This window comes from Rhinatrema bivittatum, chromosome 4 (genome assembly GCF_901001135.1).
Source record: "Rhinatrema bivittatum chromosome 4, aRhiBiv1.1, whole genome shotgun sequence".
NCBI classification, from domain to species: domain Eukaryota; kingdom Metazoa; phylum Chordata; class Amphibia; order Gymnophiona; family Rhinatrematidae; genus Rhinatrema; species Rhinatrema bivittatum.
The window spans coordinates 106920175-106932571 of record NC_042618.1 but is presented as its reverse complement, the minus strand read 5'-3'; the positions used below and the strand labels follow the sequence as shown (position 1 = coordinate 106932571).

Genomic DNA, 12397 nt, shown 5'->3' with positions numbered 1-12397 from the left:
GGAACCAGTGTAAGTTTTGTGGGATGGGTATGATGTGGTCATGCTTTATGCATCCTTCTATCAGTCGTGCGGTGGAGTTTTGAATTATCTGGAGTTTGTGGAGGGCCTTATTTGTTATTTGTAGTCCAGCCATATGGTTAGCAGAGAAGCCTGCTTCTATGCCTCTTAATTCAACTGAATGAATGGTGTAAATGGGCCACAGATATACTGACTCATTGAGGGTCTATGGAGATATAAACAGAAAAGTTCACATTTTCACAAGCTCATTGTCATGGCGTGCCCGGCTGGGGTGTTCAGGTGTGGTACAGGACTGCAGGGCTGGACAAGGACTGTTCTTCTGCCTAGCCAGCCCCATCCCCCACAGATTGAGCCCTTGGGTTCTGGGGGCTGGTGGGACTTGATTTCAGTGGCAGAACCTCATGGTTGATCACAGCTGAAAGTTGAGTTGGTCTTCTACCTAGCCAGCCCCCTCCCCGTAGGTTGAGCCCTTGGGTTCTGGGGGCCAGTAGGATTTAGCTGGACAAGGCTGGCTAAAATGGGACGAGCTGGACAATCTGGACAGGGCAGGGCAGGCACAAGCTGTAACTGAGATCAGGCACAGGCTGGATGTTGTGAACAGAGACAGACTAGAAGCAAAGTTCTGGGTACTGGAGCAAGCAGGGAGCTGAGGACTAAATACTGGAGAAACTCGGCAAGACTGGAGGTGAGGCTTGCTGAGGAACCCTGCTGGCAGGAAGGCTGCCAAGCAGGCTAAACCAGGGCATGGACAGCCTGTGAAACTGGCAAAACCGTGACCCTCATGTACTTGGTTCTGGAACCACATTACTATAAATTTAGTTGTCTTAGAAACGCATACCACTTGGTGAAAAGGGGGCTAGTGTAACAAGGAGAAGAATATTCTATACTAGATATTTATGTTGATGAGATGCTAGCAGAAACAGCAAGTGACAAGTTTCCACAAGAAGTAAAGACTTTTTTAGAGACCAGATGGAAGTACAGACAAAAAACAATTGTCAATCAATCAAAAGAACTGAGTTGAAGAAATACCAAAACATTTTGGAATGCATGACTCTAAGCCAGTATCAATACCTGTTGACCAAACCACTTGAGAAGAATAAGAATCAGTTCTATAGTGTGGCACCTATGCCACAAAATGTGCATAAGATTTTAAAAGTGCTGTACAGATTTAATGGCAAAATGTAGGTTTCCTCTTTATGGGACCTTTGAATGGTGTTGAATAGTGGGTAAACATCTGCTGGAGGTGCACAGGAAGTGCATGGGGTAAGAGGTCAATCTGTAAGCAACACAGGAATATTCCAGAGCCCTGGGTAGCTTTGTGTCAGGAGGTGTACTCTGCCTTCTTGATAGAAAAGGAGGTTCATATCCTGAGGGGTTCGGTTATGGAGCAGAGGTGATAAAAGACTCTGACTCTCCTGAGTCTGGGGCTGTTCCAGTTTGCAAGGAAAGAGAGTGAAATAGAACTGTGATCCTCACTCAGGATCTCAGAAAGGAGCAGCAGGAGTGCAAATATTTTCCTTTAAAAATCCCCAGAGGCTTGAGAGCAGAGGAGAAGGAGTAGAGAGTGCAATATAGCCTGGAAGTTAAAAGATTAAAAGGAGAAAGCTGCACTTATAAAAGCAGGAACTCATCTATGCCAGGAAGTCAAGCTGTGCTAGAGGGGACTTGTTTTGAGGCTCAGAGGATTCTGAGGCTGCCCCAGAGGGATTTTTCCTTGCGTTGAGCAGGACATTTTATCAGTAACTATTTTGCTAACTAAGGAGACTAAAGAGAATACCAGGCTAGCTCGTGCATGTGCAAAGACTAAGGAGAAGAGAAACAAAGTAAAGTATTGCTATAAGAAGAAACTGTTATTTAAGGAGAAGCGTTAAGATTTCTGGAACTGTGATTCTGTTTGCCTTCTGCATCTGCCTGAACTGTCACTATCATTATGTTTGATCCTGAAGATTCTGCAGTAAAATATAACAGGCATTGCCAGGACTTCACTTCACTTTCCTCCACCCTTTTACAATTACTCCTCACAATAAAGACAAAACACATTCAAATGGGAATCAACAGGCCGCAGCTCTATTTTAACAAAATAATCAACAACCAGCCCGAGCCCTCATAACACTCAATCAAAAGATGGTCATCTGCCACAATCCAGCAAGATAACTCATCTAGGCCTACCCGCTATTAGGCAGCATCCTGCCACCTAAGACCCAGCCCCTGCCACCATCCAGCAAGGAGCTATGCCCAGAACAACTGTTTATCAGACGGGTATTGCCCCTACCAGTTCAATGCCCAAACTGGCTACCCTGTCTGACCACCACAGTACATTGATGAGGCTTGGGCAACCCGCCACAGATGCGGGAAGGGCAACCTATCCCATGCCCCCTAAAGATTCGGCTGAAGATCCCCGCAGAAGGACTTGTTCCAAAACCTCCCTGCCAATGAATGACAGATAAACCCCATCAAGTCAAAAAAGACCCACTTCAGCATCCCAGGACCAATCATGTTTGATGTGACACCCCCCCCCCCAATCACCCACAGCCAAGAGCCAATCTGTTGATTAGCTTTGGCTCGACAACACCCCCAAATACGTAGCTCCATCTCAGCAGGTCTTGGAATAATGTCTGACCAGCATACTACCGTATCCTGCAACCAAATCATCATCAAGGCAAGATCCTTCCTCACCATGTTAATGAATTGGCGGCCAGAGATTTTTCCCCCAATCATTTCCCTCAAGTGAATCACAACAACATCAGTATACATTCTGCAACTCAACCAATAACGCAGGTGCTATAACAGTTCACTCCAGCACATTCCTTGCCATCCCAACCAATGCACAGTCACATCACATGCTGCCAAACCCAGATGTGGACCATAAGGCTGCTGACAGGCGTATCTGTATGCCCATACAACAAAAGAGTGCCCTACAATGCATACCTGGCGACCGCAGCAATTGTCAACTAAGGAAGAGCAGAAAAATAGACCTTCTCCTGAATATCCCCAACCCCAGGCTGGATATATGTCTGGAAAGATTCAGACTTCCATTTCCCAATCCGTTGAATCACCTCTCCCGGTAGCCCAGGCCCCGCAGCAGATGTAGCTGGCCCAGTCCAAAAGGAATGTGTACCATAATGAGCTGCCTCCAATCTCACTTTGGTAATTATTGCCCTGAGAACCATTTTAGATTGGTATCTGGTTAGCGGCTGAAGATCATTATGAACCAAAAATTGACTCCCCCCAGCAGGACACTTGGACAAATAATGTACCACATTGGCCACCGGACAAGTGCAAAGAACTCTGACCACCCTCAAAACCAACTCAACCTCTTACCCCCACCTCATCCGTTTTAGATCTTGGTATGACCAATTTAATGGCATCCTTCATAATCTGCATATGATGAAACTGGAAACCTATATGTTCTGCCCCTTTGCCAGCCTTAGCCACCAATTCATCTATCTAAAATGTACCAAAGAAAGCTAAAACAAATGCCACTTGAAATAAGCTTATCTTGAAGGAAGAAGCACACATGACATGAGCCACGTCCAAAAGTGCTTACATGCGTAATAGGCCGTTGGCCATCTTGCATTACTCCCACACTCCTGGATCATCCCACCAATAATCTTCGCACCAGAAAAAGTCCCATCAGGTATCCCCAACCATGAGCTCTCATAAAAAATGAAAACCCAGACACTGCCACGTGACAACCGCTTTGGAACTTGCCATTCTACGTGCCTCCTCAATGTACTGCAAAAGCAATACGTCCGAAAATGGCCCCCATCACCTGTCTCTCATAAAAAGAAAATCCACCACCTTTGCCACTTCACTCAAATACCCTGCCCAAGTAGATGGAGCTAAGGATGCGTGCAACAACTGCCATGCTTCAGGGAACCGAACTTCCAGAGGGAACTTGGAACGGGAGCCCCGCACAGATTCACAGCAGGGGTGAGCTTCCAGAACAGCACCCATTTGAAACGAGAAAGAGAATCAGCAATGTTGTTAAATACACCAGGAACATGCCTCGCCCAAGCAGTGACATTTAACACCATACAACATAATACAAATTCCCGCATCAATTCAGACACTATTATGCACTTCACTGCATGCCTGTTAATCATCTCGACAACCCCCAAGTTATCACACCAAAATATCACCGTACGATCCCTCAACCTAGTTCCCCATAAGTGAAAAGCGACTACAATAGGAAACAATTCCAGAAAAGTAATATTCCTAGTGACTCCCAACTGCACCCATTCTTCCAGCCAAGGGGATGCTCACCAAGATCCTTGAAAATAAACTCCAAACCCCTTTCCCCCAAACACATCCGAAAACAACTCAAAATCCTGACTGGATATCAGCTCCTTCTGCCACAAACAAACACTATTAAACTTTGATAAAAATGTCTGCCAAACACCCAAATCCTCCCACATGCCCCTAGATATTCTAATACAATGATTAGGTTTCTGAACCCCTGACATTGCCAGTCTCCTAAAAAGAAAACAAACCTCCCCATTGGGATGACCCTACAAGTAGATGTGAATCAGTTATTTACACTTTCGAATAATAGAAGGTCTAGGGGGCATTCCATTAAGTTTAGCAAGTAGCACATTTAAGACTAATCGGAGAAAATTCTTTTTCACTCAACGCACAATAAAGCTCTGGAATTTGTTGCCAGAGGATGTGGTTATTGCAGTTAGTGTAGCTGGGTTCAAAAAAGGTTTGGATAAGTTCTTGGAGGAGAAGTCCATTAATGGCTATTAATCAAATTTACTTAGGGAATAGCCACTGCTATTAATTGCATCAGTAGCATGGGATGTTCTTAGTGTTTGGGTAATTGCCAGGTTCTTGTGGCCTGGTTTGGCCTCTGTTGGAAACAGGATGCTGGGCTTGATGGACCCTTGGTCTGACCCAGCATGGAAAAAAAACCAACAAAACTATCCACCAGGGTCTGCAATTGCTGCAAGGTCAACTTCTTACTGACACAAGCCCCCTCAACCATTTCTCTCAACTTGTCCACTTTTTCTTTAGACAGCCTAGACACCATACCTATCAAAACCAACTCAATTCCCAGAAACACCACACAGCTGCAGGGGCTTCTGTCTTCTTCTCAGTAATAGGTATACCGAAATCATCTGCCACCCTCAAAAAACACTGCATAATGTCTTTACATATACTGGAACCCCTTGGTCCAACAAACAAAAAATAATCCAGATAATGTACTATATTGGGTATCCCAGCCACCTGCTCTGATAACCAGTGCAGGAAGGAACTAAACATTTTGAAATAGGCACAGGAAATAGAACAGCCCATGGGAAGACATTTATCAAATGAAAACTTTTCCTGAAACCAAAAACCCAACAAAGGAAAGCTGTCTGGATGGATAGTCAACAAGTGGAAGGCAGACTCAATATTAACTTTTGCCATCAGAGCCCCCTTCCCCACATTTAACCACCATCTGCTCTGCTGAATCAAATGACGCATATGACACCGTGCACAATTCCTGAGGCATGAAATCATTAACAGAACTATCAGTGGATAGTTATGGAGAAGCCTCAACTTACCCGTCTCCTTCTTAGGAATCACTGCCAAAGGAGACAGAATCATTTTGTCAAAAGGAGGCTTGGCAAATGGTCCCACTATTCTGCCCATCACCAATTCAACATGTAGCTTATCTTCCACAATATCCTGCAATTGAACCACTGACCTACAATTCCTGAACTCACACTGTTCCAAGGTACCCATAAACGGAATCCTAAAACCAAAAGAAAACCCTCAAATAAAGCCCTGTCCGCCTTCACTCTGGGATAAACTCACAACCACAGCTCCATTGCACTCACTACTATAGGAGAAGGAGACCTCTATATCCGTTCATTTCCCCGAATTCCCTGCTGCTGACTTCCTCTGCTTCCAGCAGCTCCCCGCTTCATACACTTGCTGGCCGGGTGATTGGCTCCACAGTTGGAGCACAAATGCTTAAACTTGCAATCTGGGAAGTTACAGACGGATTGGTTAAAGCGCAAGCACACATTGGAAACTCCGGATCCTGTTTTAACTGCACCATTGGTATGGAGCCTGTCCGAAAGGGCTAACTACCAATCCCACCACCTGTATTCCCTACCTGCCCATTAACCTGCACTGCTAGTGCTGTCTTATTTGTCATTTGAGTAAGCCACAGGCTCATGTTCTGAGTGCCCCAGGACATAAACTTGTTCTCCTCCATTTTATCTCGAAAGCGCTCATCATAGTTGAGCTAAGCCCGATCCTCATAATCCTTATGGGCGGCCAGAATAGCATCCACATACTTTAACATAGACCCATACTGCGATGAATCCTGATGCTCAATTACACTGGCCAACTACAAAAAACACCGTATCCAATTCAAAATAATATGGGGAACCCTCTTCTGAGTTCCCTGTAAATGCTCCCTGTCTTTTTTCTTTTTTCCCTCCTTTCTATAACCTCGACAACGCTCTAACAACTTGAATATATCAATATATCTGAGCTTCTGGATTTTCTGCCTCATAGAACATGACACATTCTCCCATAACTCAGACAATGTTACTAAAACAGGGGCACCCCTGTCCTGAGCCTTGGATCCAGAGTCCTTGCCTATGGAAACCCCCTCCTCAGAAGATGTTGAGGAGCTAGATGATGATGACACAGAGGATGAGGAACTAGATGAGCTAGAACGACCCTGCCGATGCCTATGCTTCGATCTACATCATTTCCTCTCTCCCTTTGAACACTTGCTCCACCTGCTCCCCAGCACCTCTTCTATCTGAAACTCTCCCAGATTCCCCAACCGGCTCCACAGCTGACCTCCTGGATCCTGATACCCCTGTCTCAGTGCTATCCAAAACCATCAACTCACACAGTGCAATGGGCACTGTGTCTGCTCCTGTAGCTCCTGCACCCACTACGCCTGTAGCTTCCTCTGTAGCATCCGCCAAATTTGCTTTGTGCTCCCCAACTGCTGGTTCCCTAGGTCCTCCAAGCAAATCATCGCTGTGTTCCACCCCGCCTGGACTGTCCGTTCATCCAACCCTGCTCCAGTGAGCCCAATGCTCCACCTCCTTACTAACAGTTATCATGCAGTTGACATTACAACTTATGTAAATGATCCTTTGGGCAGTCATGCAAATCTCTAGAACCTTCTATCCTTTTCCTGTATTTGAATGTTATCTATAAAACAAGGGTCACTTCCTGTATCCAGGGAGATGCTGGTCAGTTTGTAAGACTAAGGGCACCCAGTACCCAGCATCTCCCGAGAACACTTATATTGATTAATAAAAATACATTATACTTTTTACTGAGTCTAAGTGTTCTTGTGTCCCTGGACATAAGCACAGAGTAAGCTTTACATAACGCCATTGCAGCACCGGGCCACATCGCGCCGAAGCATGCTCCCGCTGAAAAAAACACCACCTGCCCTTCTGAACCAATAATAGAGCTGCCACCTTCTGGGCCAGGCCCCCTGGGAGACATTGCACCCCCTCTGCGACCAGTAGTGAACTCTGTATTGGCCCTCGCTGGCAAATCAGCACTTGTTGCCGCACAACCATGCATAGATGACGCTCCCCTTCCATGGCTTTTCCCCTGACTACCTCGAGACACTGCAGGCCCTGCTGTCCCCCCTATATTCACCGGGCTCACTCCCACAGCCACTGAAGGCCAAGTCCGCACCCCAAAATCTAGCAGAAACTGAATAGGGAACTCCCTGGTATTCACCCCAAGCTCTTGCCCAATCTGTGCCATCCCGGATTCTGATTGACCCTCCCCCTCCGAGAAGCCAATCTAAAACTGAGAAATTTAATAAGGTTTGTGACCAACCCTCAGCCTCAGCCGCTCTCGATGCCGCTCGTGCAAAAACCTCCCTGAAGCAGGCAAAACCCCTAGCCTCACTTCACATTTCATACTCCCCTCCTCTCTCAGTACTTCCAGTGGCCTCTGCCCAATGGGGCAAAGCCATGCAAGTGGCGTTTTTTAAAATTGAATGCCTGCTGCAACAATCTTTCCCTCAACCCAGCCCTCTTGTCCCCTCCCCTCGGCTTTGAGTCACCGAAGTTTGCTTGGCTGCCTGTTATATTGAGGCAGCCAGGCACTATGGCCTGGCTGCCTCAATATATTGTTATCTATATTTAAACCCCTGCTTCTTTTCTCTGATCCAAGTTATATTACTCCCTTGTTTTATTGTAACTGCATTCCTTAGCCTTCTCTTGTTTAATGTTTTTTTACTACCATTACTATTATTTTATTATTATTACTTAGATCAATGTTATTTATTGCCTTTTTGTTCCCTATCTACTTGTTAATTGTAAACCGACATGATGCGATATTTATCGCGAATGCCGGTATAGAAAAACTTAAAATAAATAAATAAATAAATAAATAAATGGCCCAACCGCCTGCCAATCTATTATTTGGAGCACAACTTGAATTTGGAGAGTGGTTTATTGATGTGGAGTGTTCTCAGCCTGGTACGGGCCCTGCAGATTATCCTGCCCCCAGCTCACGGCCCCAGAGATCTATTCCCCCACCTCGGGACTTTAACCACAATGCTGCCCAAGGCTAGGAGGGTGACACCTGGAGTACAGGGAGTTACATATGCAAGGATTTGGACTCATTAAAAAAGATTACCACAGCAGGTGACGTTCACATGAATGGAAAGGTGTTGGAAGCCTATTTCATGTCACTGATAATGGAGAAATGGGTCCTTCGTCTGTTGGAGACATATTTGAGGATAATATTATCCTGGATCCTAATCAACATGGGTTTAGAAAAACTCATGGGACAGAAACGCTGTTATCCCTGACAGATACCCTGCAGCGGAAGGTGGCTATAGATGCTGTTGAGCTATTAGTTCAATTAGATCTATCTGCAGCTTTTGATACCTTGTTACATGAGTTAATGATTTTCTGGCTAAAATCTGTTGGGTTTAAAGATAAGATACTTGCTTGGTTCATTTCTTTTTTAAGGAATGACATTGAGTTAGCTAGTAGTGAACCTTTTTGAGCTATTAGGACATCTCACCAGCACTGTAGGTATTCTTACTTGCTTCCTATTTCTCTGTGAGTTAGGTTGCTGGCTGCTTACAGCTACCTTATGTCTTGTTTATAAAAGCAGTGCTGATTTACTGCTGTGGCAAAGAAAAAAAACTCCTGGCTTGTTTGTGTTCTTTTAGAAGGCATTCTTTTAGCTAAACAGACTCTCTTGTGCTACAAATCTCTAAGAATTTATCTAAAAGTTTTACTCCTGTCTGTACGGATTGGGAAATATATTCCTCGGCTTGAGTCCTTGCCTGTCTAATTGTCATTCTTTCCTTCCGCTCTGTTTCTCCTGGTGAGTCTACCTGTCTTCTCCTTCTGTGCCTGTCTTTTCTGAATTCTATTCTTTTTGCTCCTATTTTTTCTTTTACTTTGTTGTACCACAGCGCTCTTCATTCTTTTCCCCTTGTTAACATGTCTGACAGAATGCACTAATATTTTTATCTGTAATAAAAAGTGTTTTTAAATGCTCTTGAAGAAGTAACAATAAAAATTGTAAGTGATAGCAAACGAGCACCACAAGGGCTGACCGAGAACTTAATTTCATTGTCTGTCTGTGAGTTCAAGAGTATGTCGGATGCATTTTCATGTCTTCAGGCTGTCTTTATGTGTCAGTTCCCCAACAGCAAGCCTGAATAGGAAGAAAGTACACACAAGGGGCATTCATTCTCTCTGTGTTTATTTTTAGTTTTCCTGGCTCCAACTTCTGCAGGGCCCGGCATTCTAAAACGACATATGTACTGGTGCCATAGATACTAGCAACGTCAGATTTCTCCCTAAATTGTATCCTGCTAAAGGTGCATGTCCTTCCTGGAGGTGATAACATGGCCACTGTAGGAGGTCCCATCGGAGACCAAAGCAAGTCAGAAGACTTCAAAATATTTCATTAATCTTGAACTCTGGCAAATACAGCCAAAAAAAATATCTTGTCTGTACTTGCTCAGGACTTCCTGTTTTTGCATTCAGCTCAGATTGCAAAATTTCTTCTTTTTTTTTTTTTTCTCTTAATTTCTTTCACATTTGATCTTCAATGCCAGCAGCTGTGAGCACCGAGGTGGCCCAGCAAACAGAAGCTGGGCCAGTCCTCAGCAGCAACCTCAACACAACTGGCACAGCAGAAGGTGGTACAGGCGGGATTTACTCTGCTATCATCAGCCGGAACTTACCAGTTATTGGGTTGAAGGAGAAATCCTTTGAGAAGCTGCTCAAGAAATGCTTGGAAAAGAAGACTCTTTTTGAAGATGCCGATTTCCTGGCCAATGAGACTTCCCTCTTCTACTCCCAACATCTTCCCATCAAGTTTCAGTGGAAGAGACCGCCAGTAAGTAACAGATTCTGTCCCGTAATAATAGCAAAGTGAAGCAGCTGACTGTTCTCATCTCTTTTATAGATTAAAACGCATGCTCCTCGAAGCTGACAGAAATAAGCAGGCAGCCCAGGGAGAAAAACTAAACCAGCTATCTAATTGAAGAGAATATTTTGAGGCTATTTACTAGTTCACAGCTTTTAGGCATTGTGTTCCTCAGCATATTGAAGAAAGAAATATGTGGACAAAAACATGATGAAAGGACTTATACCATGTGGCAGGCAAATGAAATGAGGGGAAAGAAAAGGTCTCTTTAGACAGAAAGCGATAGTTTTTGGATTCTCTCACAGCTGGCCCCCTAGGTCATCTTCCGAGCTACACCATGGGCTCCCTGAGCCGTTAGCCTTTAGGACAGGGGGGGCCCTCAAGAGCCACAAAAAGGTCTGGTTTTCGGGATATCCAAAATGAATATGCATGAGATAGAATTGCACGCACTGCCTCCCAACCATATTTATTGTGATGATCTTTTTGTGACTCCTGAGGACTGGAGTTGGTCACCTCTGCCTCAGGAGAATTTTAACATGCCTGGCATAGGTGCCCCAGTAAATTTGTTTGTGGGTATGCGGGAGGTGAGGGGTCAAAACAAAAAAAAAACTATGGATGTATGAAAACAAAATCATAGAAATAGGGGTGAGGGCACCCATGTTACCCGGTGGTCAGCCTGCAGTCATTTGGTCTTGGTCATCTGGGTCTCCTCTTTTAGTTCACCAACCCCAGGTGTGGCTGGAGTCTCAGGACCATCCTTTTCCTCAGACCCCCATTGGTTCTCATCCTGAAATGCATCCTGGGACTGTAATTTTTCTGCCTCTTCTCTGGTTATTTTTTTTTTCTCCTTACGGCAGGATTATTTTGCCTGTCTTCTCCAGGTTTTCGCCCCTCTTGGTGGTTATACAGAATGCATATACTGAAACACTCCCACCAAGAATTAGTTTGGGGATGATCTACTAAAGAATTTTTCCTATTTTGTTTCCACGGGGGTGAGGGACAGGGGAGAGAACCTGGGTAGATCTGGTTCAAATGTTTTATTGTTTCACAACTGCTTCATATTGGACAGTCTATTGGTGATCTGTTGATCTGGGTAAAATCCTTTTTCCTGCAGTGTAATTTATAGACTTTTCTGTGCGTAAGTCATTAACTTCAGTGTACTTTCGGGGAGTTATTTTGCAACTGCCTGCATTACTGCAGACTTACAAAGTCAGTTGTCAATGGAATTTATTTTTCAAGTTGAACTTAAAGGCATGTTCACTATAAAAGCGACCCCAGGGAAACTACCCCACCCCCCACATACACAGATTTACACCTTCTAATCTGTGTGGTAGTTTTTTTGGGGGAAATACATGCATATTTTTGAAAATTCAAAGGTATACACTAAGTACAAACCCCCCAATCCCTCTCTGCTCAGTGCAGGTAAATTTACATGCCTACGGGCCTCATACATGTAAGTTTTCCTGCAAATAGGGTGGGCTGTTTTCTAAAAGGCCATGTCTGCAGGTAAAGCAGTCTTTTATCTGCAGAAAGGGCTTTTAAAATTGCCCTTTCTAGGCACAAAGTAAAATGCTAACCTCACATTTGTTTTGTCACATATCAAAAATTCTAATTTCTCTAAAATTACTGAAGTCCATTTACATTTATCAACTCCTGTCAATAGCAGTAATGTCATGATTTTTGTTAACTCAACAAAGAACAGAGTGAGAACAATAGCAATTATGTTTTTAACTGTATCGGAAACAGCTGTAACTCATTTGAAATAGCCGACACAAGTTAGGCAATACTCCATGTTTTAGACGCACAAATACTGATGAGATTAAACTACTGCATTTATGACCGTCATAATAGGCATCATCGTTTTTGCTTTCGCGTATCTCAACTCTGCCTTATGTTTAATCATGTGGTCATTTCAGTTCTTGTTAGAAGAAATTTTACATTTTTTTTCAAAAAGTTTTTTTGATGCACTTAAAATTATCTATTAAAAATTCTGTGT

The 12397-nt window shown here is 44.1% G+C and overlaps 1 protein-coding gene across 5 annotated transcripts in view; it reads left to right on the top strand.

Moving 5' to 3' along the window:
• The first annotated feature begins 9778 nt into the window (after positions 1-9778).
• The window catches only part of CAPN3 (calpain 3), a 238611-nt gene continuing 235992 nt past the window's right edge, over positions 9779-12397 (top strand). For 4 of the 5 annotated variants that reach the window (XM_029598629.1, XM_029598625.1, XM_029598628.1 and 1 more), the window contains exon 1: positions 9779-10371. In XM_029598629.1, the coding sequence (XP_029454489.1) occupies positions 10081-10371 (291 nt within the window). In that variant the 5' untranslated portion in view covers positions 9779-10080. The remainder of the gene's footprint in view (positions 10372-12397) is intronic. The other variant, XM_029598627.1, reaches the window with a different exon arrangement.